This window comes from Malaclemys terrapin, chromosome 12, assembly GCF_027887155.1.
Source record: "Malaclemys terrapin pileata isolate rMalTer1 chromosome 12, rMalTer1.hap1, whole genome shotgun sequence".
NCBI lineage: Eukaryota > Metazoa > Chordata > Testudines > Emydidae > Malaclemys > Malaclemys terrapin.
The window spans coordinates 45,167,112-45,194,040 of record NC_071516.1 but is presented as its reverse complement, the minus strand read 5'-3'; the positions used below and the strand labels follow the sequence as shown (position 1 = coordinate 45,194,040).

At 55.9% G+C, this 26,929-nt stretch overlaps 2 protein-coding genes across 7 annotated transcripts; one reads left to right on the top strand and one right to left on the bottom strand.

The window, feature by feature from the left end:
* The first annotated feature begins 1,335 nt into the window (after window positions 1–1,335).
* On the top strand, window positions 1,336–21,118 carry KHNYN (KH and NYN domain containing). Of its 6 annotated transcripts, none has more exons than XM_054045396.1 (10): window positions 3,377–3,380; window positions 4,515–4,624; window positions 5,114–5,158; window positions 5,903–6,167; window positions 14,350–15,917; window positions 16,931–17,061; window positions 17,261–17,357; window positions 17,938–18,045; window positions 18,381–18,482; window positions 18,762–21,118. In XM_054045396.1, exons 1-10 carry the CDS (start codon window positions 3,378–3,380, stop codon window positions 19,084–19,086), a joined length of 2,754 nt encoding a protein of 917 aa, XP_053901371.1. In that variant the 5' UTR covers window position 3,377; the 3' UTR covers window positions 19,087–21,118. The 6 variants fall into 6 exon arrangements, with proteins under 6 accessions (XP_053901375.1, XP_053901376.1, XP_053901373.1 ...); XM_054045395.1 differs by having other exon boundaries at window positions 5,111–5,158; XM_054045400.1 differs by lacking the exons at window positions 3,377–3,380; window positions 4,515–4,624 and adding an exon at window positions 1,336–1,379 and having other exon boundaries at window positions 5,111–5,158.
* A 1,465-nt stretch (window positions 21,119–22,583) lies between these two features.
* On the bottom strand, window positions 22,584–24,303 carry LOC128846365 (uncharacterized). Its single transcript, XM_054045414.1, has 2 exons — window positions 24,122–24,303; window positions 22,584–23,703 (listed from the first exon to the last, which is right to left on the bottom strand). The coding sequence occupies exon 2, from the start codon at window positions 23,686–23,688 to the stop codon at window positions 22,657–22,659; it is 1,032 nt and encodes a 343-aa protein (XP_053901389.1). The 5' UTR covers window positions 23,689–23,703; window positions 24,122–24,303; the 3' UTR covers window positions 22,584–22,656.
* Window positions 24,304–26,929: the final 2,626 nt, after the last annotated feature.

Genomic DNA, 26,929 nt, shown 5'->3' with positions numbered 1-26,929 from the left:
TTCCGTCCACACTACTCCAAATCCGACCCGCAAAGGCCGATTTTAGCGCTAATCCCCTCGTCGGGGGTGGAGTAAAGAAACTGGTTTAAAGGGCCCTTTAAGTCGAAAAAAAGGGCTTCGTCGTGTGGACGTGTCCAGGCTTAATTCAATTTAACGCTGCTAAAGTCGACCTAAACTCGTAGTGTAGACCAGGCCTAAGTTTCCTTTTACATCTTCTAGGCTCTTCCCTTTCTCTGGAGGTGACAGGAATATCAGGACAGGAATGTATTCCTAACAGCCAATAGCACCTTATTTCCATGGGACTAGTTTGGAATGTGAGGATGTGACCGTTCACTTCCCAGTTTATGGCTGCCTCTGCTGCTTAGCCGAAGGCCTTAGCCTAAGAACCAGGCCTCAGACTGCCACAGTACGAGAAGGCCCAGACACATACAGAGAGTGATTTTGATTCTTTCTTTTATACCTCTACAACTAGCTAAGTGATAAGAATACACCTAAATTCTTAAAGTATAGGCCTGTGCAGTCAGGCCTGAATATCGATATCCTACCAGGCATACTTCTAACAGGATGGTAACCCAAACTGTGAGACATTCAGATACTAATTTGATTCATACAAGTGACTGGCTCAGTATTGGATAACTGAGGTTATCTGAGGTCTGCACTAGCTGATTTAATGGTCCCTTTAAATCCATGAATATGAGCACCTATATGAACTATTTCCTGCTACCTGAAACTTGCATATGGGCCTTTAACATCCAGATTCACTGGAGAAATGTCAGCAATTTGTCAGCCATGAATTAAAATAAACATAAAGGAACTTTGCCCATTAACAAAGTGTTGTTTGGTTTTGCCCCCACCCCCTTGTTTATGTTTTTTGTGTGGATTTTTTTTTTAAGGTAAGAATTGGGAATGAAAGCGGAAACAAAAGGGATTGGCAGTGAGGTGTAGAGGACTGGACTGAGGGTCTGGACTCCTGGTTCTATCCCCAGCTCTGGGAGAGGAGTGGAGTCTAGTGGTTAGAGCAGCAGGGTTAGGAGCCAGGACTCCTGGGTTCCATTCCAGCTCTGGGAGGGGAGTGAGATCTAGTGAGTTGTTCCCCAGCTGTCCCACCCCAGAGCTGGCTGCATTTCAGTGGGTGGGTGAACACTTCCCTGCAGATAGTCTACAAAACTTGGCAGTAGAAACGTGTCCATCTCACTGAGGCCCCTTTGGGGCAGTTCACAAAGGGTTAAGAGAGGGCAGGGCTGGGGGAGGGATGAATGGAAGTTCATAGACCAGCCCCGCCCCCAGGAAGCTGGAAGCCACTGGCTGTATCAGGTGCATAGGACAGGTGTTTGGGACTCAGGACACAGCTCTGCCACTGAGTTGCTATGAGACCTTGGGTAAGTCCCTTTGCCTCTCTGCCTCAGTTTCCCCCTCACCCTGTGTCTGTTCAGACTATGAGCTCTTTGGGGCAGCGACTGTGTCTGTGCAGCACCCGGCACAACAGGGCCCTGATCTCTGTGGAGGGGCTCAGAAAATATGAGTCAGCCACACCTGGCAGCGGGGAGGCTGGAAGCCTCAGACTTTCCTCCCATTCATACAAAGAGCCAGCTGCACAAACCCACTTCCCCGGCCAGGGCGTCCCCGCCCCTGCCTCGCCCCAGTGTCACAACCTGGAATTTCCCAGCTGGGCCGGGCAGTGGTGGAAGGGGGCCTCTAGGGGGGGTGGGGAGAGCCAGTGACAGCCAGAGTGTATGGGGCCAGCTAGATAGACGGGATGGATGGGATAGACAGAAAAAGGAGTGGATGGATAGAGGGATAGAGGGCTTGGGGATGGATAGACAGAGGGGTGGATGGGTGGATAGATGGGGAGATGGATGGATAGATACATAAAGGGTGTATGGATGCATGGATAGCAGGGTGGATGGATGGAAGGATAAAGGAGCATACGGATGGATAGATGGACGGATGGGTTTGGGGATGGATGAACAGGCAGGCAGAGGCACAGCCAGCCATGGGGCCAGTGTGCAGTGGCCAGCGGAGGGGGCACAGGGCACCAGGCAGGGCAGAGGCCGGCAGGGGTGTGTGTGTGGCACTGGGCGGGGAAGAGGCCGGTTGGAGGGGGCTGGTTGGAGGGGGGCACATAGCACCGGGCATGGGCAGAGGCCGATTGGAGAGGGGCTCGTGGCACCGGGCAGGGCAGAGACCTGCGGGAGGGGGCATGTGGCACAGGGCAGGGCTGAGGCCAAAGGAGGGGGGGTGCTTGGCACCGGGGGGGGCAAAGGCCGGCGGGGGGGGGGGCGCCTGGCACCGGGGGGAGCAGAGGCTGGTGGGGGGAGCGCCTGGCACTGGGTGGGGGCAGAGGCTGGTGGGGGGAGGGCGCCTGGCACCGGGCGGGGGCAGAAGCCGGTGGGGGGAGGGCGCTTGGCACTGGGCGGGGGCAGAGGCTGGCAGGGGGGTACCTGGCACCGGGCGGGGGCAGAGGCTGGCAGGGGGTGTGTGCCACCGGGGGGGGGCAGAGGCCGGCGGGGTGGGGCGCCTGGCACCGGGGGGGGCGCCTGGCACCGGGGGGGCAGAGGCCGGCGGGGGGGGCGCCTGGCACCGGGGGGGCAGAGGCCGGCGGGGGGCGCGCCTGGCACCGGGGGGGCAGAGGCCGGCGGGGGGGGCGCGCCTGGCACCGGGGGGGGGCAGAGGCCGGCGGGGGGGGCGCGCCTGGCACCGGGGGGGGGCAGAGGCCGGCGGGGGGGGCGCGCCTGGCACCGGGGGGGGCAGAGGCCGGCGGGGGGGGGCGCCTGGCACCGGGGGGGGCAGAGGCCGGCGGGGGGGGGCGCCTGGCACCGGGGGGGGCAGAGGCCGGCGGGGGGGGCGCCTGGCACCGGGGGGGCAGAGGCCGGCGGGGGGGGCGCGCCTGGCACCAGGGGGGCAGAGGCCGGCGGGGGGGGCGCGCCTGGCACCGGGGGGGGGGCAGAGGCCGGCGGGGGGGGCGCGCCTGGCACCGGGGGGGGGGCAGAGGCCGGCGGGGGGGGCGCCTGGCACCGGGGGGGGCAGAGGCCGGCGGGGGGGGCGCGCCTGGCACCGGGGGGGGCAGAGGCCGGCGGGGGGGGCGCCTGGCACCGGGGGGGCAGAGGCCGGCGGGGGGGGCGCGCCTGGCACCGGGGGGGGCAGAGGCCGGCGGGGGGGGCGCCTGGCACCGGGGGGGGGGCAGAGGCCGGCGGGGGGGGGGGCGCCTGGCACCGGGGGGGGGCAGAGGCCGGCAGAGACAAGGGCCGGGGGAAGTGAAACTGTGCAGCAGCTGGAGCCTCCCCGGCCTGCTCGGGGCCCCGCGGGGAGGAGCCGCCGACAGCGTTTCCGCCTCGCTGCGTCGCCCGCAGCCTGCTCGGGGCAGCCCGGCCCGGGCCATGGTAAGTGCCAGTCGGGGGTCAGGGCGCCTGGGGTCTATGCGCGGCTCTGGGGGGAGTGGGGTGTAGGGAACGGGGGGGGGGGGGCTGGGAGTCAGGACGCCTGGGTTCCATTCCCAGCTCTGGGAGGGCAAAGTGGCATGGAGGGGGCTGGGAGGGGGTTGGGAGTCAGGACGCCTGGGTTCTATCCCTGGCCTCAGGAGGGGAGTGCGGTCTAGGGCAGGGGTTTTTAACCTTTACTGCCGCCTGCACCCCTTTGGTTCTCAAAATATGTTCTCGCGCCCCTTGAATCTAGATATATTTTTGTTTGTATATTACAGTAATCCTTAAAAAATGTAGAATGTTAATAAATACAGAGGTTTGATGAAACAAAGTAGTTGTACTGATGTGCCTGTGCTTAATTTGTGTTTTCGATGATTTACCTTCTAAAAAAATCTGGCATGTCTCGCACCCCAGAAAGGGCATCTTGCACCCCCAAGGGATGTGTGCACCCCAGGTTAAGAACCACTGGTCTGGGGGATAGAGTGCTGGGAGCCAGGACTCCTGGGTTCTATCCCTGGTTCTGCTACGGGCCTGCTGGCTCACCTTGGGCAAATAAATCCCTTCCCCTTCAGGTGACTCAATTTTCCCATCTGTACAATGGGGAAGACGATCCTGACCCTCTTCCTGAGGTGCTATGGCAGAGCCAGGGATTCCTGGTCACACACCAAACTTGTATCCCCTTGATGCACTCTGGTATCATTTATTATGAGCCATTATTATATTATTTATAATTCACTAGTTGCTATTTATAATAGTTATTATGCATTGTATATTAAATTAAACATTGTGATTATTCCATTTATTTAGTCAGATTGGTTATATATTATTTATAATTCATTAGTTTCCATTTATAATTCAACATTATTATGAACTATATATTTATTGTGAATATTATAAGGTGTTTACTATGAGAAACTATTTATGTCATTAATTACTATTCATTGTTATTGTGTATTGTATATTAATTATGGATTATGAATGAGAATATATTTTATAGTTCATTAATTACTATATATAATACATTATTATTGAAATTAATTGAATTTAATAGGCAGCAGGTTTAAAACAAATACAAGGAAGTTCTTCTTCACGCAGCGCACAGTCAACCTGTGGAACTCCTTACCTGAGAAGGTTGTGAAGGCTAGGACTATAACAGCCTTTAAAAGAGAACTGGATAAATTCATGGTGGTGATTAGCCAGGATGGGTAAGGAATGGTGTCCCTAGCCTCTGTCTGTCAGAGGGTGGAGATGGATGGCAGGAGAGAGATCACTTGATCATTGCCTGTTAGGTTCATTCCCTCTGGGGCACCTGGCATTGGCCACTGTCGGTAGACCGGATACTGGGCTAGATGGACCTTTGGTCTGACCCGGTACGGCCGTTCTTATGTTCTTATGTTATGATTTGTATATTAATATGATTATTTATTTTAGATTGATTATATATTATTTGTAATTCATTGGTATTATGCACTGTAGATTAATCATTGTGATGATCATTGATTGATTGAAGATTATTTACAATTCATTAGTTACTATTTATAATTCATCGTTACATACCGTATGTTAATTATTATGATTATTGTATATTTATGATCAATTATATATAATTTGGAATACATAAGTTAGTATTATCTTGCAGTATTATTAACTTGTAATATTTCATCTATTAATTATTATATATTTTTTGTTAGCAGCGCTCAAAGACCCAAGCCAGCACTACAAAAACGTTTGAAACTCAGGTAGGAACACGTCTGAGCGGTGATTCTGACCCGGGTTAAACCCACGCCTTTAGTTGGCTCCCAGAATGGCTGATATGGGTCACCTGGGAACCATCTGGAGCATTAAACAAAGATCAGAGCATTTACATTGGAGTCGCTGGGCTGGTTTAAAGCTTGATCCCAATGTAGCTTGTGTCCGGATGTAATCAGCTGCGGGGGGGATATTTACCAATATCCCAGTGCAATCTCTAGTGTGGATGCGCTTATACCAGTAGAAATGTGCTTCCACCAAAATTGATTCCCCTTCCTGTCTGGGAATAGTTGGTTGTGATGCTCAGGTTGGGCGCTATTTAGTATTCAGACTACGTGGGCGGCAGATCAGTGGGGGTACATCTTCCTGGCGGAGATAGCCCAGGGGTCGGCACTTGCCTTAGCCCAGCCCATTGTGGGAGCCAGACTCTGTGTCTCTGGGACTTCTGGGGGCGTTTCCCATGGTCCTTTGTGTTGCACCAAGCTGCTCCCAGTGCATTGTGGGAGCCCTCTTGGGGAATTATGGGAAGGCACTGCAAGACTAGGGGGTAGCCTGCGTTGCCAATGCAAAATCTAAGCCCCCCTCCCCACCCGCCAGCCAGGTCACCTCACCTGCCTCTCACCCATCGCCTGCCCGCCCAGCGCCCGCATTGCCCACCAGCTTGGCACCCGCCACCCTCACCCCCATGAATTAACGATGACCAATAATTAACCCCTCCCTCTGTGGCTGTCCAGGCAGGCCGAGGTGGGCACCGTGGCGCCAGGTGGTGCCATGGAGACGGGTGCCATGGCGACGGGGGCGCTGGACGAGTTTGCAGTCCCCGAGGAGGCCCAGGCAGCCGTCATCGAGCAGCGGCCCCGCATCGAGCGGCTCTTCGGCGTGGGGCTCAACGTGCTGGGGGTGCTGGGCGCCGGGCAGGGCCCTTCCCGCGCCCCAACGAGCGCTGGGCAGATCTGGCTGCAGCTGCAGGGCCCTCAGCAGGACCTGCAGAGAGCAAAGGTAATGGGGGGCTGCTGGGTTCTCCCCGCACACCCCCATCTCTCCCACGTCCCCGTCCCCCGACACCCCCCCATCCCCTCCAAGGCCTGCCATCCCCCACACTCCCGTCCCCCGACACCCCATCCATGCCCCCAACCCCTGACACACCCATCCCCATAAACATCCCCATCTCCCCCCACGCCCACCACCCCCACAGTCCCATCCCCCGATATGCCCCCATATCCCCACATCCGCTACCCCCACATTCCCGTCCCCGATCCCCCAACACACACCCATCTCCCCCCACGCCCGCTACCCCCACACTCCCGTTTCCCATCCCCCGACACACCCCCATCTCCCCCCATGCCCGCTACCCCCACAGTCCTGTCCCCCATCCCCCGACACCCCATCCATTCCCCAACCTGACACCCCCATCCCCCAACACACACCCCCATCCCCATACATATCCCCATCTCCCCCCACCCCCGCCACCCCACACTCCTGTACCCCATCCCCCAACATCCCATCCATCCCCCGAACCCCTGACAGCCCCCATCCCCTCACACCCCCATCCCCCAACACCTCCCCATCCCCATACACACCCGCATCTCCCCCCACACCCGCCATCCCCATAGTCCCGTCCCGCAACCCTCCCATCTCCCTCCATGTCCGCCATCCCCCACACTCCCATCCTCCCATCTCATCCCATGTCCGCCATCCCCACAATCCCGTCTCCTATCCCCCGATACACACCCTGTCCCCCACCCCCAATTCACCCCCTCACACCTCCTATCCCCTCATGCACCCCTGAGCTCCCATCCCAACCTCTGACACACACCCCATCACCTGACACCTCCCCATTCCCTAACACCCCCATCACCTGACACTTTCCTACCCCCGCAGACCTCCATCCATCTCCCCAACACACCCCCATCCCCCGACGCTCCTGTCCCACATCCCCCGAAACACCTACCCATCCCCTGACACCCCCATTCATTCCCCCAACCCCAGATATACACCCCCATCCCCACAAACACACACCCATCCTCAGACACTTCCCCATGCCCCCAAAACACACATCCATCCTCCCACACCCCCATTAATCCATGCCCTTCATCCCCCCTTTAATTATCTATCACCATACACACCCCTCTAGCTAGACATTTATTCTTCGATCCCTCATACACCCCCCTCCATCCATCCATCCATCCATCCACCTTTCATCCACCCCTTCATCCATCTATCCATCCCTTCACCCTTCCATCCACCCCCCTCCACAAATCCACCAACCCCATCCATCCATCCATCCATGGCCCTTCACTCTGTACATCCATCCATCCATCCATTCACGTCCCTCTACCCATCCATCCACCCACCCTGTCCATCCATCCATGCATCCATCCATCCATCCATCCATCCACTGCCCTCTACCCATCCATCCACCCACCCTGTCGATCCATCCATCCACCCATCCGTACATTATCCATCCATCCACAGCCCTCCACCCATACATCCGCCCACCCTTCCACACACCCTGTCCATCCATCCATCTGTATGTCCAGCCAAAACTCCTCTCCACCATTTCTAAGCTCTTTGTAAAATGGCCAACCTTTTCCAGCTTTTGTGCAGAAACATAAATCCACCCTCAGACTGTACAGCAGCAACGGTGAGTGTGCATATAACCGTAACACACTCGCCCTGCGTGTGCAAGTGTCCCAACCCCGCCTGCGTAAATATATCACGTGTGGATACTGACAACCATGGCCATTGATACTGATCACAAACCAGCAGGGGTGCAGAGCACAGCACGATGTGTGTGTGTGTGTGGGGATGTATCACAACCGTGAGTGTGAGATAACACTAAAGGGGTTTAATACACACACAGCCCCCATCTCCCTTGTATGTGTATCTATCACAACCCTGCATGCGGGTGTGTCACAATTCCAAAGGGATTCAGTCCGAAGGAATTTAACACCCCCGTCCCCTGTGTGTGTGTTTGTGTGTGTGTGTGTGTGTGTGTGTGTCCCAACACCTTGTGAGTAGGTTTCACACCATCTTGGGTGTGTGACACCTCCGGGTGTAGCTCCGCCAACACCCCGTGTGCAGTTCAACCTCATGACTCTGCTTCTCTCTGTGTTTACATTTGGTAGTTAACTCATATCACCTAAACCTCGCCACACCTGTCTCCACCCTGGGTGAATTTTGATTGTCACTCACTCCCCGGGTTCTGCACCAGTTGTTCTAACATTGAGTCTCTGTGTCTTCACACCATTCCTTGCCTCTGAAATCGATTGATGAATTTTTAACCAGTATTTATGCAGCCTGGACCCCACCACAGTCAATGGGGCCAGATCCCAGCTGCGGTCAATGGGCCGTAGCTCCATTGGAGTCAATAGGGCCAGATGCCAGCTGGGGTCAATGGGCCGTAGCTCCATTGGAGTCAATGGTGCCAGATCCCAGCTGGGGTCAATGGGCTGTAGCTCCATTGGAGTCAATAGGGCCAGATGCCAGCTGGGGTCAATGGGCCGTAGCTCCATTGGAGTCAATAGGGCCAGATCCCAGCTGGGGTCAATGGGCCGTAGCTCCATTGGAGTCAATGGTGCCAGATGCCAGCTGGGGTCAATGGGCTGTAGCTCCACTGGAGTCAATGGGCCAGATCCCATCTGGGGTCAATGGGCTGTAGCTCCATTGGAGTCAATGGGCCAGATCCCAGCTGGGGTCAATGGGCTGTAGCTCCACTGGAGTCAATGGGGGCAGATCCCAGGGGGGTCAATCAGCCGTCGTTCCATTGAAGTTGATGTGAACAGATCCCCAGTCGAGGGACAATGATTCACAGCCCGTTGGGGATTTGGCCCTGTGTTTATATCCCTTTGTCCTTCAGTGGCTCAAGAGCGTGGTACCAACCTCAGAGCAAACTTAGGAACCAGGCACAGAGCCCAAACTGGCTGGGAGTTCTGTGCTTAGATGTCATTGATCGATTCTCAGGTGTGAACTCTTCAGGCACTATCACAGCCTTAGCATGGAGTCACAGACAGTCCAATCTTTCTCACCACCAGGGGAGCCTACCTTTGTGACAGATGGTCCCTTATCTCAAGAATCACAGCAATATTCAGCTTCCTCCCCACCGCAAAGAACCGGTCACTTACCCTAGGTCAGTCACACCTTAGACCTAATGCTGAAGACAACCCTTGTAGTCAATCCTATAATAGATTCTCTCCAGTTTTATTACATAGGAAAGGGAAACAAGGGTAAAACAGGTAAACACCTACACACCAATGAGTTCCAAGCTTGGGTATAAAAAGTGAGAAACATTTCTATAATAAGCCAGCTCTATATGTCCTCCAGGGCTAGCCCAGGCCAAGCACTGGAGATCTTTTGCCTGTGCTTAGTAATCCTCACCCCGCCATGTAAGCATAAAGATACAGCTCCTCCTTGTTAGGGCTTTTTCCTTCCTTCCCCCTCTTCTGCTCTGAGCTGGAAACTCAGCCGACAGGAGGCATCGGCTTGCTCCGTGGGGTGGGGAGAGCAAAGGACAAAGTCTTGCGGCCTCTTTAATCTCCCGCGATTGTTCGGCATTGCTGGGACAGGAGGTTGCTGTTGGAGCCCAGTATTTTGCCCTAGTTCATGTCTTGCCCCTGCCCTCCTGCCTTTTACACCCGTTCATGTCCCTGTCCTGGTGATTTACAGGGCAGATATGACCTCCCGAGCAGGGATATTGGCGTTATAAGCGAGATTAACACAGGCCGCGGCTCACAAGCATCCCCTAAAGTCTCCACACATTCCTAGAACCCTAATACCGATTTCACCAGATAGGGTTACCAATTTTGTTTGGACGTATTCCTGGAGGTTTCATCACATCACATAATCTTTCATCAAAGACTAATCTTTAATTCCTGGAAACTCCAGGACAATCCTGGAGGGCTGGCAAACTTATCACCAACACTGATGCACAGGGGAGCCAGATGGGTGCCCACCCTCTATTTGTCAGTGTTCAGTTGAGGCCTGGGGACCTTGGCACGAGCTGGCACCTGGTCTGCCAGTATCACTGCCTCTGGTTTATTCTGGAAGGCGGGAGGCCCTACAGGGAGCTGACTTGCCATGACTCTCCGGCACCCTAGGAAGTGATTGTATTTCAGGACACGCCCCTGGCTGATTTTGCTTTCGATTCCACCCCAAGCGGCAGGGAATTTTTCTTCTTCTGCAGGCGTGAAACCGACGGGGGAAATTGCAGCCAAAATAACCATCTTCCCCCCGCCCCCCAGTCACGGCCACGCTCTGATCAGCTCTGCACACGGTGGTTTAGGAAGTACATGCAGCTGCGGAAGCCCAGGGCTGGGCTAGCAGGGGGCTGTGGGTCAGGAGTGAGGGGCACCTGCAGAGCTGGGGGTGGGGGCTGGGACAGCAGGGGGCTGTGGGTCAGGATCGAAGGGCATCATCACACCCTTTGTAGCCATTATTACCTGATAAGGGCAACTAGTGGGGTGTATGGAGATAGATAGCTAGATAGAGGGGGTGGACGGAGATAGATAGATAGAGGGGGTGGATGGTGATAGATAGATGGGGTGAATGGGGATAGCTAGATAGATAGATAGAGGGGGTGGATGGTGATAGATAGATGGGGTGAATGGGGATAGCTAGATAGATAGATAGAGGGGGTGGATGGTGATAGATAGATGGGGTGAATGGGGATAGATAGATAGATAGAGGGGGTGGATGGTGATAGATAGATGGGGTGAATGGGGATAGCTAGCTAGATAGATAGAGGGGGTGGATGGTGATAGATAGATGGGGTGAATGGGGATAGCTAGATAGATAGATAGAGGGGGTGGATGGTGATAGATAGATGGGGTGAATGGGGATAGCTAGATAGAGGGGGTGGATGGTGATAGATAGATGGGGTGAATGGGGATAGATAGATAGATAGATAGAGGGGGTGGATGGTGATAGATAGATGGGGTGAATGGGGATAGCTAGATAGATAGATAGATAGAGGGGGTGGATGGTGATAGATAGATGGGGTGAATGGGGATAGCTAGATAGATAGATAGATAGAGGGGGTGGATGGTGATAGATAGATGGGGTGAATGGGGATAGATAGATAGAGGGGGTGGATGGTGATAGATAGATGGGGTGAATGGGGATAGATAGATAGATAGAGGGGGTGGATGGTGATAGATAGATGGGGTGAATGGGGATAGATAGAGGGGGTGGATGGTGATAGATAGATGGGGTGAATGGGGATAGCTAGATAGATAGATAGAGGGGGTGGATGGTGATAGATAGATGGGGTGAATGGGGATAGCTAGATAGATAGATAGAGGGGGTGGATGGTGATAGATAGATGGGGTGAATGGGGATAGCTAGATAGATAGATAGAGGGGGTGGATGGTGATAGATAGATGGGGTGAATATAGATAGATAGATAGAGGGGGTGGATGGTGATAGATAGATGGGGTGAATGGGGATAGATAGATAGATAGAGGGGGTGGATGGTGATAGATAGAGGGGGTGAATGGGGATAGATAGATAGATAGATAGAGGGGGTGGATGGTGATAGATAGATGGGGTGAATGGGGATAGCTAGATAGATAGATAGAGGGGGTGGATGGTGATAGATAGATGGGGTGAATGGGGATAGCTAGATAGATAGATAGAGGGGGTGGATGGTGATAGATAGATGGGGTGAATGGGGATAGCTAGATAGATAGATAGAGGGGGTGGATGGTGATAGATAGATGGGGTGAATGGGGATAGATAGATAGAGGGGGTGGATGGTGATAGATAGATGGGGTGAATGGGGATAGATAGATAGATAGATAGAGGGGGTGGATGGTGATAGATGGGGTGAATGGGGATAGATAGATAGATAGAGGGGGTGGATGGTGATAGATAGATGGGGTGAATGGGGATAGCTAGCTAGATAGATAGAGGGGGTGGATGGTGATAGATAGATGGGGTGAATGGGGATAGATAGATAGAGGGGGTGGATGGTGATAGATAGATGGGGTGAATGGGGATAGCTAGATAGATAGATAGAGGGGGTGGATGGTGATAGATAGATGGGGTGAATGGGGATAGCTAGATAGATAGATAGAGGAGGTGGATGGTGATAGATAGATGGGGTGAATGGGGATAGCTAGATAGATAGATAGATAGAGGGGGTGGATGGTGATAGATAGATGGGGTGAATGGGGATAGCTAGCTAGATAGATAGAGGGGGTGGATGGTGATAGATGGGGTGAATGGGGATAGCTAGCTAGATAGATAGAGGGGGTGGATGGTGATAGATAGATGGGGTGAATGGGGATAGATAGATAGAGGGCGTGGATGGTGATAGATGGGGTGAATGGGGATAGATAGAAAGATAGAGGGGGTGGATGGTGATAGATAGAGGGGGTGAATGGGGATAGATAGATAGATAGAGGGGGTGGATGGTGATAGATGGGGTGAATGGGGATAGATAGATAGAGGGGGTGGATGGTGATAGATAGATGGGGTGAATGGGGATAGATAGATAGATAGAGGGGGTGGATGGTGATAGATAGATGGGGTGAATGGGGATAGATAGATAGATAGAGGGGGTGGATGGTGATAGATAGATGGGGTGAATGGGGATAGCTAGCTAGATAGATAGAGGGGGTGGATGGTGATAGATAGATGGGGTGAATGGTGATAGATAGATAGAGGGGGTGGATGGTGATAGATAGATGGGGTGAATGGGGATAGATAGATAGATAGAGGGGGTGGATGGTGATAGATAGATGGGGTGAATGGGGATAGATAGATAGAGGGCGTGGATGGTGATAGATGGGGTGAATGGGGATAGATAGAAAGATAGAGGGGGTGGATGGTGATAGATAGAGGGGGTGAATGGGGATAGATAGATAGATAGAGGGGGTGGATGGTGATAGATGGGGTGAATGGGGATAGATAGATAGATAGAGGGGGTGGATGGTGATAGATAGATGGGGTGAATGGGGATAGATAGATAGATAGAGGGGGTGGATGGTGATAGATAGATGGGGTGAATGGGGATAGATAGATAGATAGAGGGGGTGGATGGTGATAGAGGGGGTGAATGGGGATAGCTAGATAGATAGATAGAGGGGGTGGATGGTGATAGATAGATGGGGTGAATGGGGATAGATAGATAGAGGGGGTGGATGGTGATAGATAGATTAGATAGGGAGTGCATGGATTAGGGTGACCAGATGTCCCGATTTTATAGGGACAGTCCCGATTTTTGGATCTTTTTCTTATATAGGCTCCTATTACCCCCCACCCCCATCCGGATTTTTCACAGTTGCTGTCTGGTCATGGATACATGGATGGATAGATGGTAGAGATTGTATGGATACAGTGAGAGAGAGAGAGTGGGGGTTTGTATGTGGATAGATAGATACATGTGATTGTGTAATTAAAACTTGTGTGGTGATGTATGCGTGGTAGGGGGCAGAGTTAAGATTACCCAGACATCTGCAATTCTGGCATTTCCTAACTTTTGAGTGCTGGATTTTGCATCTTAAAAAAAATTCATTTAAATGCAGATTTTGTTTATATACAAACATATAATTATGTATCAGGGCCCCATTGTTCTGGGAGCTGCACAGACTCCGACTGATATCAGGGCCCCCATTGTGCCAGGTGCTGCACAGACCCTGACTGAGATTAGGGCCCCCATTATGCCAGATGCTGCACAGACCCCGACCGAGATTAGGGCCCCATTGTTCTGGGTGCTGCACAGACCCCGACCGAGATCAGGGCCCCATTGTTCTGGGCGCTGCACAGACCCCGACCGAGATCAGGGCCCCATTGTTCTGGGCGCGGCACAGACCCCAACTGAGATCAGGGGCCCATTGTGCCAGGCACTCCACAGACTCCGACCAAGATCAGGGCCCCATTGTTCTGGACGCTGCACAAACCCCGACTGAGATCAGGGCCCCCATTTTGCCAGGCGCTGCACAGACCCCGACCCCCGTTATGCCAGGTGTTGCACAGACCCCGACCGAGATCAGGGCCCTGTTGTGCAAGGTGTTGCACAGACAGTCTTTGCCTCAAAGAAAGCTCCAGCCCAGCGCTGAGCAGTACAGGGCTCATGACACACAGTGAGAAGTTCTGATTTCAGCCAGCAGAGGGCACATTCTTGGCAGCCGGTGTCCCGCAATAGCACGTCCTAACCCTGTCCCTGTGTTGTGTCCTCCAGGAGTACATCAAGGGGCTCTGCAGCCCAGAGTTGAGCAAGAAAGTCTGCTACCCTAAGGACATGCAGTGCGTCTTTGTGGGAGCTCAAGGTCTCTTCCTGGACTGTCTCACTAAGGGGACCTCTGCCAACCTGGTCCTGCTCAGCCCTGGGTCCCTGCTGGTCTCAGGCCTAGCCGAGGCCTTTGTGATGGCCCAGAGCCGCATCCAGGAGTTTGTGGAGAAGTACCAGAAGACGCCCCGGCTGCCGGAGGAGCAGGAGGCCCTGGTGAAGAAGGCCTTCCGGGAGCTGGTGGAGTCCCACGACGACAAGCATGCCATAGACCTTCTTATCCTGCCTACCCCGCTCAAGGAGGAGCTGCTCAGCCTAGTGCGGGACATCCAGCAGGAAGTTGGGGAATGGGCACCGAGGAATGTACTGTGGGTGCCACCGGTCATCAGTCAAGACCAGCCGCCGAGGTGGGAAGCCAAAGCGGCAGGTGGGGTTAGGCCTCAGGGATGGCCCCAGGACTTCTGTGACCTCAGTAGACCTCCAGATCAGACCAGGCATCAGGGCTCCAGGTCTGGCATCCCAGGCAGTTCTCAGGACCAGGCAAAGCTGGAGGAGGAGGCCTCTGAGAGGCCAGTGCTTTACAAGCGGTCGTCGAAACCCATCCCAGGTTTGGACGCCAGCCAGCAGGCTCAAGACTTGAAGTTCCCCGCCACCCAGGACAGGGTGAGGGAAGTGGAGGAAAGGGGGCCGGAGGAGAGCAGCCAGGAGGAGGAGGAGGAACCATTGCCTGGGGCCCTGTCATCATCGCGGACAGAGAAGGAGTTCAAGATGAGGCTGAACTTCTTCAAGACTATGGGCTACGAGGAGCAGGTGGTGAAGAAGGTGCTGCTGGAATGTGGGGTGCAGGAAGCCCCCTCAAAAATCTTGGACAGGGTCCAGATGGAGCAGGCCTCCTCCTCCCAGCAGGAGCATGGTCCCGCACCCTTCCAGGAGTCTGGGGCAAGGGAGATGTCTTCTCCTCCTCCTCCGCCACCAGAGATGACCCAAGATGAACACGAATACCTGCTGGAGGTCATCAAGTCAGCAGCGGCCAACTGTGGCCACTCACCCAGTGAGATCCCGGCTGAGATCTGGACAGGGGTCCCCTTGGCCGGCCTGCTGAGAAGGCTCAACGAGAAAGCCAACCATCAAGAGGAGGCCAGGGTTGAGAGTAGGCTGGAGCACAGAGGCAGCCGCAGAGATGGAGAGCTGGCCCTCTCGAATGGCAAGGAGTATCCCCAGGGTCAACATCACTGCGAGCCAGGAAGGAAAGGCGGGTCTCCTATCCACAGGGGAGTCCGTGGCCCCCCTCCCCTCCCAGAAGGCTCTGATTTCCCCATGGATGTGACCCCCATAGCTTCCCCTGCATGGGCTGCCGAGGAGAGCCAGCCAGCTGAGGATGTGTACCCAGTGCCGACGGTGACCGGAGCCCAGCGGTTCAAGGAAGCCATCCGGACACCATTCAAGCTCATCTTGGCCAACACGCCAGGGAAAAAGAACCTAAGGAGGGTCATTATCGATGGCAGCAATGTAGCCATGGTGTAAGTAGCCTGTGTTGCTGCATCTTGCTCCGAGACCTAGGGCATGGTGGGTGCTTAGCCCAGCTAAGAAAGCAGGATGCTTGGTCAGTTGAATACCTGTTAATCCCATTGATTTAGGTCTTGCAACTTGCCTGCAGGCCTCAGTACATCTCAGCTAGCCCTCAAGATAGTAAGCTTTTCTTTCTTGTAGGCCTCAAGACCAGACTAGGCCCCAACATTTTATGTTTGACATGTCCATAGACCTCAGGACCAGAGTAGACCTGGAGAATCTAGGCTTGATGTGCCTTTAGGCCTCAATATGCCTTAAGAGCAGCTAAACTCCAAGACTGTAGGCTTGACTTTCCTGTAGGCCTCAAGACCCAAACAGGCCGCAAGACTTGAGGCTTCACTTTCCTACAGGCCTCAAGATCAGATCAGGCCCCAAATCTCTATGTTTGATCTGTGCCATAGGTCCCAAGAACAGACTAAGACCCTAGACTTGGCATTCCTGTAGGCCTCAAGACTCTAGGCTTGACTTGACCATAGACCTCAAAATCAACCTAGGCTGCAGGTTTCTATGTTAGATTTTCCTGCCCTTAAGACCAATCTAGGCCCTAAGACCGTAGGCTTGACTTGTCTGTAGCTCTCAGGGCCTAGTTTGCTCTTGAGGTCACCACAGGAATGTCAAGCTTAGAGTCCTGAGGGATAGTTTAGTCTTGAGGCCTATGCACAATCCAGTCTCAGGTTTCTGGAGCCTAGTCTAATCTTGGAGCCTCTGGGAACGTCAAGCCTTTGATCTTGGGGCTTCATTTGGATTTGAGATCTCCTGAGGCCCTATGCTTGACTAGTCCGTAGGCATCAGTTGGCTTCAAGACTAAACCAGCCCCAATTCCTCTCCCGCACCTGGCGTAGAGCTCAGAACTCTAGGGCTGTCCTATAGCATTGGCCCGTCTTCCCCTATGTGCCCAACCCTGTGCTTGGGAACCTGGTGCTGCGCCTCCTTGCCTTAACATCGCCTTCCGTCCCTTCTGTAGGCACGGCTTACACCAGTTCTTCTCCTGCCGGGGCATCGCTCTGGCTGTGCAGTATTTCTGGGACCGTGGGCACCGGGAGGTGACGGTCTTCGTGCCGCAGTGGCGGATGGAGAAGGTTGCCAGGGTGGAAGGTAAGAAGGGAGGTGGGTGTGACATTGCCCGGGCCTGCCCCCCAGGGCCCTTCGCTACCCTGCCATGAGCTTGCCCCCCTGGGCCCCTCGTTACCCCACACCACCCTGCCCCCTAGGGCTTGATGTTCATCCACACAAACCCACCTCCTAAAGCCTTGCCCTGCCCCTCAGCCTCATCCCATTTCCCCTCCTCCCCCAGAGAGACATTTCCTGACCCAGCTGCAGGACCTGAGCCTGCTGTCTCTGACGCCCTCACGTCAAGTGGCCGGGAAGCGCATCACATCCTATGATGACAGGTAAACCTGGGGCTCCCTCTCCACCCCCACTCCCGACCAGGGGAGCCCCCCCACACTCTACGCTGCCCCTGCAGGAGCGGAGGGCTCACTGCAGCCACCGATGTGGCACTGTCCGAGCCCAGCTGTCAGAGAGCTGAGGGACCAGGCCTTGGAGGCCCACCCCCACTGGGCTTTCCAAGCTGCGAGTTGCTGATACACCCCTGTCTGGTCACATGAGGAACGAAGGGGTGGCTGTGAAGCAGAAAGTCCCTGCGGCTGCAGCTGGGGGTTAATTGAAGGCTGAGCTCCAGAGGTGGGGATGAAATAGAAAAAGAAACAACCTCCTGCCCAGCTTTGTGGTGCCCCTCACTCCAGACCTGCAGCTCGCTTAGAGCAGGCAGACAGGGATCCCCTTATGCCCATCACCTCATTATCACACTGCTTCCCTATAAGGGACTATGGTTCCACTCATGTGGTGCTGCTGCCACCTTGTGGTCAGTGTCGGGTACAGCTGGCATCTGGGACCCTGCTCTTAGCCTTTTCCTGGAGCCCAGAGCAGGGCCTGGGGTGCTGGGGTCTCACTCTGCCCCCTTCGGGTTAGGTTCATGCTCAGGCTGGCAGAGGAGACCAACGGGGTCATCGTCACCAATGACCAGCTCCGGGACCTCATGCAGGAGTCCAAGAAATGGATCAGAATCATCAAAGAGAGGTGAGGGGGCCAGGGAATGGGACTTGGGGCCTTTCCCCTCTAAGGGGTGCTGGTTCCCACCCAGCCCCTGGGCGGGGACTGGCTGGCTCACGGGGTGCGGAATGGGACACAGAGCCTTTCCCTTCTAGGGGGCATCGGGTCTGATCCAGGCCCAGGGTGGGGGAACTGGCAGGCTGAGCGGGGTGTGAATGGGATCTTGGGCCTTTCCCCTCTAGTGGGAGGCACCAGCTCCAACCTGGCCCCAGGGCAGGAAACTAGCTGGCTCAGGGGGACAGAGAAGGGAACACGGGGCCTTTTCCCCTCTATGGGATTCTGAACTTCTTCCTCACTCTCAGACTGCTGCAGTTCACCTTTGTGGGGAACATCTTCATGGTTCCAGATGACCCACTGGGCCGAGAGGGTCCCACCTTGGATGAATTCCTGCAGAAACCCCTCAGGTACCTAGTCGTGTGGGGAACCACCTTTCCCGCCCAAACCTCCTTCAGCTGGGAGGGTTTGATCTGCAGAAATGCCCCATGTACCAAAATCCCTTTAAGGAGACACTGATTCCTCCTCTTGAAGGCTGGCATTTTTGACTGCCAAATGCTTGCCTGCCCCCTGCTGGTCAGACTTGGGAACTGCATGCCTGTCCCACTGCCAATCATCTGGGGGTCAGGCTTGGGGTTGGGGGTGGCTGGGAGCTGATGCTAACTTTGCCTCAATGCACCTCACTGCAGGCCAAAGCCTCCCACTTGCCACTCCTTTGCGGGGCGTGGGGGTCCCTTGCCCACCCCTGGCCGGCCAGCCTCCCAGACGGAGGTGCTGCAGTTGCGGGACAGGAAGCCCCCTGGGGAGCGGCGGCGGAGGAGACAGCCGCAGGAGGAAAAGGAAGAGGAGGAGGAGGAGGAGGTACGAAAGCCATGGGAGACTGAGCAGCTGAGGCAGGAGCTCCTGACAATCTTCATGGGTCAGGACCAGAAGGTGGACTTCGTCCTGCACAGAGAGCCCTGTAGCCGGGACCTGAACAAGCTCTCTGAAAACCTGCTAAGCCTCAACTTCTGAGACGTCCACGTCAGCCACTGCTGACCCCCTGGGGTCTACCCTCATCCTCCCACCAGCAGGGATCACACCCACCAGAATCCTAGCTGAACTTCATTACCAGCAGTAAGCTATTAACCTCCCACCTGGACCAGCTCTTCACGTGGCAACCTCCCATGGTGCATCATGAACAAGGACTGAACCAATGACCTTCAGGACCAAAATCATGGACTTTGCCCCACATAACTCCACTGGCTGGTAGCAGCAGGAAGCTATTATCCTCTCATGTGGACAAGCCCCGCCCCAAGTCACCAGGAGGGCTTGAACCCACAGGTGTCAGTGCTAATAATCATTGACCACAGCAAACTGAGCTGCAGGAGTAAGCCCATTAGCTGGTAGCAGTAGCAGGTTGTTATCCTGTGTGAACCAGCATGTTATATAGCAGCTGGGTCACCAGCCGGGATTGAAGCCACAACGTTAAGTGCCAACATCACAGACGGAGCTGCAGGTGTAACTCTCATTGTCTGGTAGCAGTAGTAGGTTATCATCCTGTTCTGTGGACCACACACGTTGCAGGTGGGTTAACCGCCACGTCTTTCTCCACTCATCCCTCTGAGGTTGGGCCTGGCATCTGATGCAGGTGCCCCACAGTTAGGACTTCGCCAAACGCTGAAGGACCATTTATAGCTAATCTACGATGCCTTCCCAGAGAGAGACATCCAGCAGCCCTTCTCTGGCTTGGGGAAAGAGATTGCTGCAGCCATGGGAGAACCCACCTGAACTTGCCTCATCACCCATGATGGAGAAGGGACAGATCATGGCGTATTTATTTTGGAAAACTGACCGCTATACCTGGAAGCTACAACCAAAGCCACCCATGGGAGAAGTGTTGGCTGGTCCTTTTCCAAGCCAACCATTTGTGGTGGCAGTGGCAGCTTGAGGTTCACGGGACAACCTGGCGACGGCCTCCAAACTCAGCCAAGCTGGAGGCTCAGAGCCGGGCAGACGGAATGCAAGTGGGTACGGTCTTCTTCATCCTTCATTGCAATTGATGGATGAGGGGGAAGAGGGAGATGGCGAGGAAAGAAAGATTGGAGGAGCCCAAGGTTGGGTCCATACTTCTCTACCCCACTTCTCCTCCTCTCACCTTGGCCTTTGCCCTCTCAGACCCTGCACCAGCCCAAGGAGATCTACAAGGCTCCTTCCAACTATCGTAGGATGCTGGCAATCATGTCCTCTTGCTGCTGCATGGAGATTTCCTGTTCCAGGGACCTGCAGGAAGTCCATAACTCTGGGCTTCCCCTCTGGTCTGTGCTGTGCTGACACATGGATGCTTCTCCAAGTCCATGCCCTACGCCCTAGATCTACCTCTGCCTGGCTCCGGTGTCAACGAAGCAGAATCTGTTCCAAGTGCCTCCGAGCGATGGGTGCATTGTGGACCTTAAAGCATGAGTCGCTCTGGCCTGAGCTCAAAGACGCCCTGGCTGTAGGAGGCTCAACATTTCTTTGCTAGAGTTTCTCTCCAAGCTTTGGCCACCATGCTTCCTCCTTGCTAGCCTGTCTCCTTCTGACCTTGGTCAGCTCCAGCCTTCTTCTCTCTGTCTCCTACCTCTTGCCCTCAGCCAGGCCAAAAATCCCGCTCAAGAGAGAGTCCCCTTCTTTGCTCTACCCATCTTTCCTGGAGTCCCAGCTCCTTCAACATCCTATCCATGTTCTGCCTACAAAGTCTTCCAAGATCTCATCCCCCACCAGCCACACTCTCCCTAAGCCTCACCCCATCTCAGCTCCGTGCTTGGAGATGATCTGACCCGCTTGGCACATCCTTCATCTTCCTGCAATCCAATGGCGCTCTTCCAGCCATGTCTCCTGCATTGCCATCCCCTAAGCCTTGTATTCTCCACCTTTCTTATCTTGTCTCGATCTCACCAAAGCTGAGGGCTTGGTGAGTCATTACCCAGCTGTATCAACCTTTATACATTCAGCGGCTATTCATGTAAATACATTTTTTTGATAATAACGATGATAAATAAATGGCGGGGCCCGTGTGATAAAACTGCATTTTCGTCACTCCAAAATTCAGAGACTGTGAGAGGTGTGGGATAGAATTCAGGGTAACCACTGCTCATCACTCCCCTCCCAGAGCTGGGGATAGAACCCAGGAGTCCTGACTCCTAATCCAGCACTGTAAATGTCAGACCACCCACATGTCTCGGATACTTCTACTCCAGTGTAAACCTGGAGCAACACCATTGCAGTCAATGAGTGATTCCAGATAGATGCTGGTGCGGGAGAGGGGTGCTGAGATCTGAATCCAGCCCTGATCCCAGTGCAGTTGGGAGTGACTCTGGATTGACTCTGGGGGAGCTGAAACCACACCAGGATGGGGCACCTAGGGGGTTCTCAGTTTGAGCCCCTCCCCTCCTCAGGAGACATGGGAAGGAACCAGCTCCCAGGACAAACCTAGTGCCCTAGTCAGACGGGACATTGTGTGTCCCTGGAGAGAGCCAGAGAGTAAGGGCTCCCCATGCCCCCCTTGGCACATGGTTCCCACCCCACACCCTCCTGATGGGCCCTACTTAGATGGGATGGAGATACCTGAACACAGGGTGGAGGGTAAGGGAGCTAAATGGCCCGGTGATGGGATGGATGGAGAGGTAAGAATGGAGATAGATGGAGAGAGTGGCAAATTATTTGTGTTGTGGTAACTCCTAGAATACCCGGACTGAGATCAGGGCCCCTATCATACCGACCGAGATCGGGGCCCATGCCAGGCACTGCACAGACCCTTCGTGAGAATCAGTTCCTGCCCCAACGATCTTAGTCTCACTAGACAATAGGTGGGATCCTCACCCCATTTTACAGCCAGAGAAACCAAGTCACAGAGATGAACATTCCAAATTGTGTTGAAGGTTTGCGACTGGCTCTAGTGCTGAACAAGGTCACAGGAATAGCAGCACTACTTCCCCTAGAGACCCTTCCCTGGCCTTCCCCAGATCCCCCATGTCCCTCACCCCCTGAGCTCCCACTGCCATGACCTCCCCCAAACTGATCCCTGGTCTCTCCCAGGCTGCCATCCCCGCCCACACACACCGCTTCCATGGGGTCCTGCAGCTCAGTTGTCACCTGGGGGTCCCTGTTGGGCCAAACCCCATTTTCCCCCGTACTCCCAGACCCCCTGTGATCTGAATAGTGCAGTGGTAGAACCTGTCCTGTGGGTGCAATACCTGCCTGGGACACTAGGGAATCTTGAAGAAAGAAAAACGTGTTGCTGGCCTTCAGGACTCCTGCGTTCTCTCCCTGGCTCTGAATGGGGAGTCCAGTCTAGTGGTTATGGGGGTGGGGCTGAGAGTCAGGACTCTGGGGTTCTATCCCCAGCTCTGTGATGGGAGTGGGGTCTAGTGGTTAGAGCAGGGGGCTGGCAGCCACAACTCTGTGTCCTCCCCTGACACATTCTGTACCTCAATTTCCCCACCCTGGGAGGGAGCGGGGTGGGGTCCCAAAGCCATCCACAGACAGCCGCCGCCAGTACAACAGAACATCATTTATTCAGCAACAGCGTTAACCTTTCTCCCACCGCCAGCCTCCCTTCCCCAGTCAGATGCCAGCGTCCCCTGAGTCCGACGAGGGCAGCGGGAGGTTGGCAGGTGACGCGGGGCTACGGGTCACCTTGAGGCAGCGGCAGAAGAGTATAGGCCGGTGCCCCAAGCCCAGGTGATACTGCCACCAGTAGAGCTTCTGCCGGGGCTGAAGAATGACCCGCAGCTCCTCTCCCTCTTCGGCCACAGCCTCCCACTCCTCCTGCTCCGTCCTGAGCCCCAGCCCGCCATACACGGGGGGCAGGGAGAACTGGGCCTGGAGCAAGGCCACAGACAGGTCTGCGGGTGCCGGGGAACCGGCCGTGGAGAAGATCCAGTTGGCCAATTTCTCTTCCACGCGTCCGACCTTCCGGGTTATCTCGTGGCTGCCAGGGAGCGGCCCGTCCGTCTCGTTCTGGATCAGCTTGACGCATTCCCATGCCCCGAAGGTGCCCCTGTGGACCAGGGACAGGCCGCCGGGGAGGAAGCTGGCCACGTCCGCGTGGACGGGGAGGACCTCCTGGTGGCCCGAGCTAGAGAAGAACTGGCTGTATAGCCCCCGCTGCTCGTCCACACCCAGGAAAGCCAGGTGGGTAGCATCAGGGGCATAGTAGTAGAGCCCATGGCGGGACGCGGGCTCCAGGGGCATCTCCTCTGCTTCAGCCCCTGTGGTCAGGTCAGCCACAGACAGAACCATGCCGCGGGCCAGGAAGATGATGGAGAAGCGGCTGCCCCATGAGGCATAGTGGTCTCCGCCGCGGCACGTGGGGTGCAGGGGGAGGGCGTCAGGGCTGGGGGCAGCACTCAGGTCCGTGGTTCGGTGGAACGCGTGCCCCCGGAGGATGCAGACAGCGGAGCCGATGTCGTCGCCCACATAGTGTTCCCCGCCCCGGCAGGCAGGGTGCAGGTCCCGGATCTCCACGGCTTCAGGGGAGTGGCACTCGGGCGCCTGGAGGAAGCAGCCCACGTCGGAGCGGACGACGAAGAAGCCATGAGGGGTGGCGAAGACATCGGTGCCAGGGGAATGTGCCCGTGGGGCAATCCCGGCCATGGGGGGGCTGAGAGCCTGGGGGACACCAAAGGGGGAGTGTGAGGGGGGGTCCATACTGAAACAGGCCAGGCCAAGACCAGCCGGACCCTGGCGGTGTGGAGGGTGGGAAGGGCACCACCGCCCAGGGCACAGGGTTGGGGAGAATCAGCCTGGCCCCAGAAAGGGAGGTTGGGGGGAGGATGCGGGTGGGGGAGTCACACCAAGAGGGGCCAGGCCCTGGGTGTGGGAGGGGGAAGGAGGCCTGGGTCCCGGGTGGGGGTGTGGAAACTGGCTCTGCACCGGGCACCGCGGGTACCCAGCAGCCCAGCGCGGCCTCTGCTCCCCCCACCCCAGAAGGGGGGACCCCCCCTGGAGAGGCCCCACTTGCAGAGCCCCCGGGGGAAGGGGCGATGGGGCAGCCCGCGAGGGGGCGGGGCCGGTCCCCGGATCTCACCGGCGCTGGGAGCGGAGACGCGGCCGTGCGCCCCTCCCCAAGGGCTGCGCCTCCAGCCGGCGCGGGGAGCCCGGAGCCGAGCCCGGGCCGGAGATCCGCTCGGCCCGCCCCAAACGGGAAGTCGTAGCTAACGGGGAGGGGAAGCGCCGCCCGGCTCCTCCCAACTGCACAGCCATTAAAGGGCCGGTTCGGGGTTCTGGTGGGGAGGGGCAGGACGCCTGGGTTCTCTGTTCCCGGGCTGGGACAGGGCGTGGTCTAGTGATTAGAGCCGGGGGCGGCTGGGGACCAGGACGCCTGGGTTTTCCCCTGCTATGAGATGAGGGGGTCTAGTAGTTGGGGGGTCAGGCGGCCTGGGGTCTCTCCCTGGCTCTGGACGTGAGTCACGCGGAGCTGGAATACAGCTGGGAGCAGGGCCGGCTCCAGCTTTTTTGCCGCCCCAAGCGGCGAAGAAAAAAAAAGGATAAAGCCGCGATCAGCGGCACTTCGGCGGCAGCTCTACCGCGCCGCTTCATGATGCGGTGGCGGGTCCTTCCCTCCAAAAGGGACTGAGGGACCCGCCGCCGAAGACCCGGACGTGCCACCCCAAGCACCTGCTTCCTGCGCTGGTGCCTGGAGCCGGCCCTGGCTGGGAGGTGACTGGCCCAGATTCTGCCCTGCTTGCCCTACATCTGCGCTGTTGCTGAAGGATCCCTAGGGCCCATCGAGCCTGGCCTTTGAGAGTGGCACCCCCTGGTGGAGAATTGTGCAATAACCTCCCTAGTGGGGCCACTCCCTCCTGCCCCCCTTATTGCTGGGCCATGCCCTGAACTGCAGGCTTTCACTCTGGCTCCCCCACCCCGGCACATGGCTCCTCTGCCTTGCTGGCCGTGATCCCCACGAACTTCTGATTGGCCCTTGAGCCTGTTAAATTCGTGTGGCAGTGAGTTCCACAGGTCATTCCTGTCCCCATGGCTCTCAGGGTCCTATTCCTGCTGCCCCCTCCCCCCCAGCTCTGTCCAGTGGTGATACACTAATAACTCCATGCTGGGGGCTCACGAGGGAGACGGCAGGGCAGATACAGGGGGAGGGGGATGGGGAAGGCTCACCGGGGATGAGATGGGTTTACTGCCTGGGTACCTCCCCCTTACCTGCGCCTTGTGTGTCCCCTGCCCCAAGCTCCATTATAGGGTGTGCCAGGCATTGGCTGGCCCCTGCTGGGGGCTCTGGCATGTGGGGGCACTATGCCCCAAGAAGCTCTCCTGACTGGGGGGGAAGAGCAGCGAGTTCAGACTTGGTCTCGCAGTGGCTACCATGGCCGGGAGTGAGCAGAAGCCAATCAGGACCAAGCGGCCAGTTCAGGTGGAGCAGGATGTAACCGACTGGGGCTGAATGTTCTCCAGGTTGTGAGGGTCGGTGACTGTGTCATGGGGCCTTTCCCCTCTAGGGGGTGCTGGCTCCTATCCAACTCCAGGGCGGGGGGATTCGTGGCTCAGGGAGGCGGGAATGGGACACAGGGCATTTCCCCTCTAGGTGAACTCGGGGGGACAAAAGTTAAAGAATTAAATCAACGCAGCTCAACATGCTGCTAGCTCTTGCAGCCCTGTACAAAGACAATTACGATCATCCCGGCTCCCTCCTGCTTTTTACCCTTCTACAGACCCTGAGCCAAGGAGAAACTCAAGGAAATTCCACCCTAGCAACCTGGGGAATGCTGAAAAAAACCAATGATCTATCCAGGCTCAACTAATTCTTTGTGCTTCGGCAGCAGATCCAACCCCAGAATGATCCCAAAGCAGAATTCAGGCTGCGGGTTACAGCGAGAGAAGACAGAACATGCCAGGAAATCACCTGCCCCGGTGACACAATTGCAGAGAAGCTGGGGGAGGGGAAGCAGATGAGCTGGGTTTGCGAGCAGGGAGGAGTGCGCTGGGAAGCGCTAAGTATGGATTTGAAGGGGCTGATTTGATCCCATTCATTTCCAGGAGGCCAACGCTCACACACACAGGTCAACAATAGCATCTTGGTAGTGCTGGCGTTCTCCATCCTCTTTGGATGCTTAGGGAACTGGAGGCAGTGGGATGCAGTTGGGTGGTTTGTTTTCTTTGGTGAAATGGACGTCCCTGCAGAACAAGACAGGCTTGTGGCCTATGCAGAGGCGGTACTGCCAGATGTAGAGGTTCTGATTGCACTCCAGGTTCACCTGAATTGACTCCTCTTCTTCTGAGGCTTCGTTCCAGTCCTCCTGCTCCATGTGGATGCTTCTCCCACCGTGCTCGGCCCTGAAGGAGAACTGGAACTGGATGATGAGCTTGGTGAGGGCTCCGGCCCCAAGGGACAGCTCAGCGGAGATGCTCCAATTGTGCTCGATCCTGGACATCTGGTGCTTGCAGGTGACCTTGTCAGACCAGGTGATGGAGGAATCGGAGTCGTTGTGCAGGGTCTTGATGCACTCCCAGACTCTGATTGAGGCGCCCTTGGTGAGGGCCCACCCCCCAGGGAAGAAGTTGTGCATGTTGGGGTGGATGGAGAAGTAGACTGGGGGAACCGAGCTGCACATGTCATGTACAATTAGCACTGAGCCGCCCATTTCTCATCCACCTGGATCAGGGGTGGGGTGACAGAGATGCTAAAATAACAGAGCCCCTTATGGCATTCCAGCTGCAGGGGAGTGTCATCCCCTTTTTCAGCTGTGCTCAGGTCAAGGACCTGGCGCATAACCCCCGCTCTAGGAAGATGATGAAAAAAAGGAAACACAGTGTGTGTAGTGGTCCCCACCGCGGCAGTTCTAATGCAGCTCATGGACCTCGGCCTCACCGTCTGTGCTCAAGT

Coding starts and splice junctions, on each gene's coding strand:
- KHNYN (XM_054045395.1), top strand. Junction 15,918..16,930: donor GGCAGCAATGTAGCCATGGT/GTAAGTAGCCTG, acceptor TCCCTTCTGTAG/GCACGGCTTACACCAGTTCT. Junction 18,046..18,380: donor ATCAGAATCATCAAAGAGAG/GTGAGGGGGCCA, acceptor CCTCACTCTCAG/ACTGCTGCAGTTCACCTTTG.
- LOC128846365 (XM_054045414.1), bottom strand. CDS start 23,688: ATGGCCGGGATTGCCCCACGGGCACATTCCCCTGGCACCGATGTCTTC.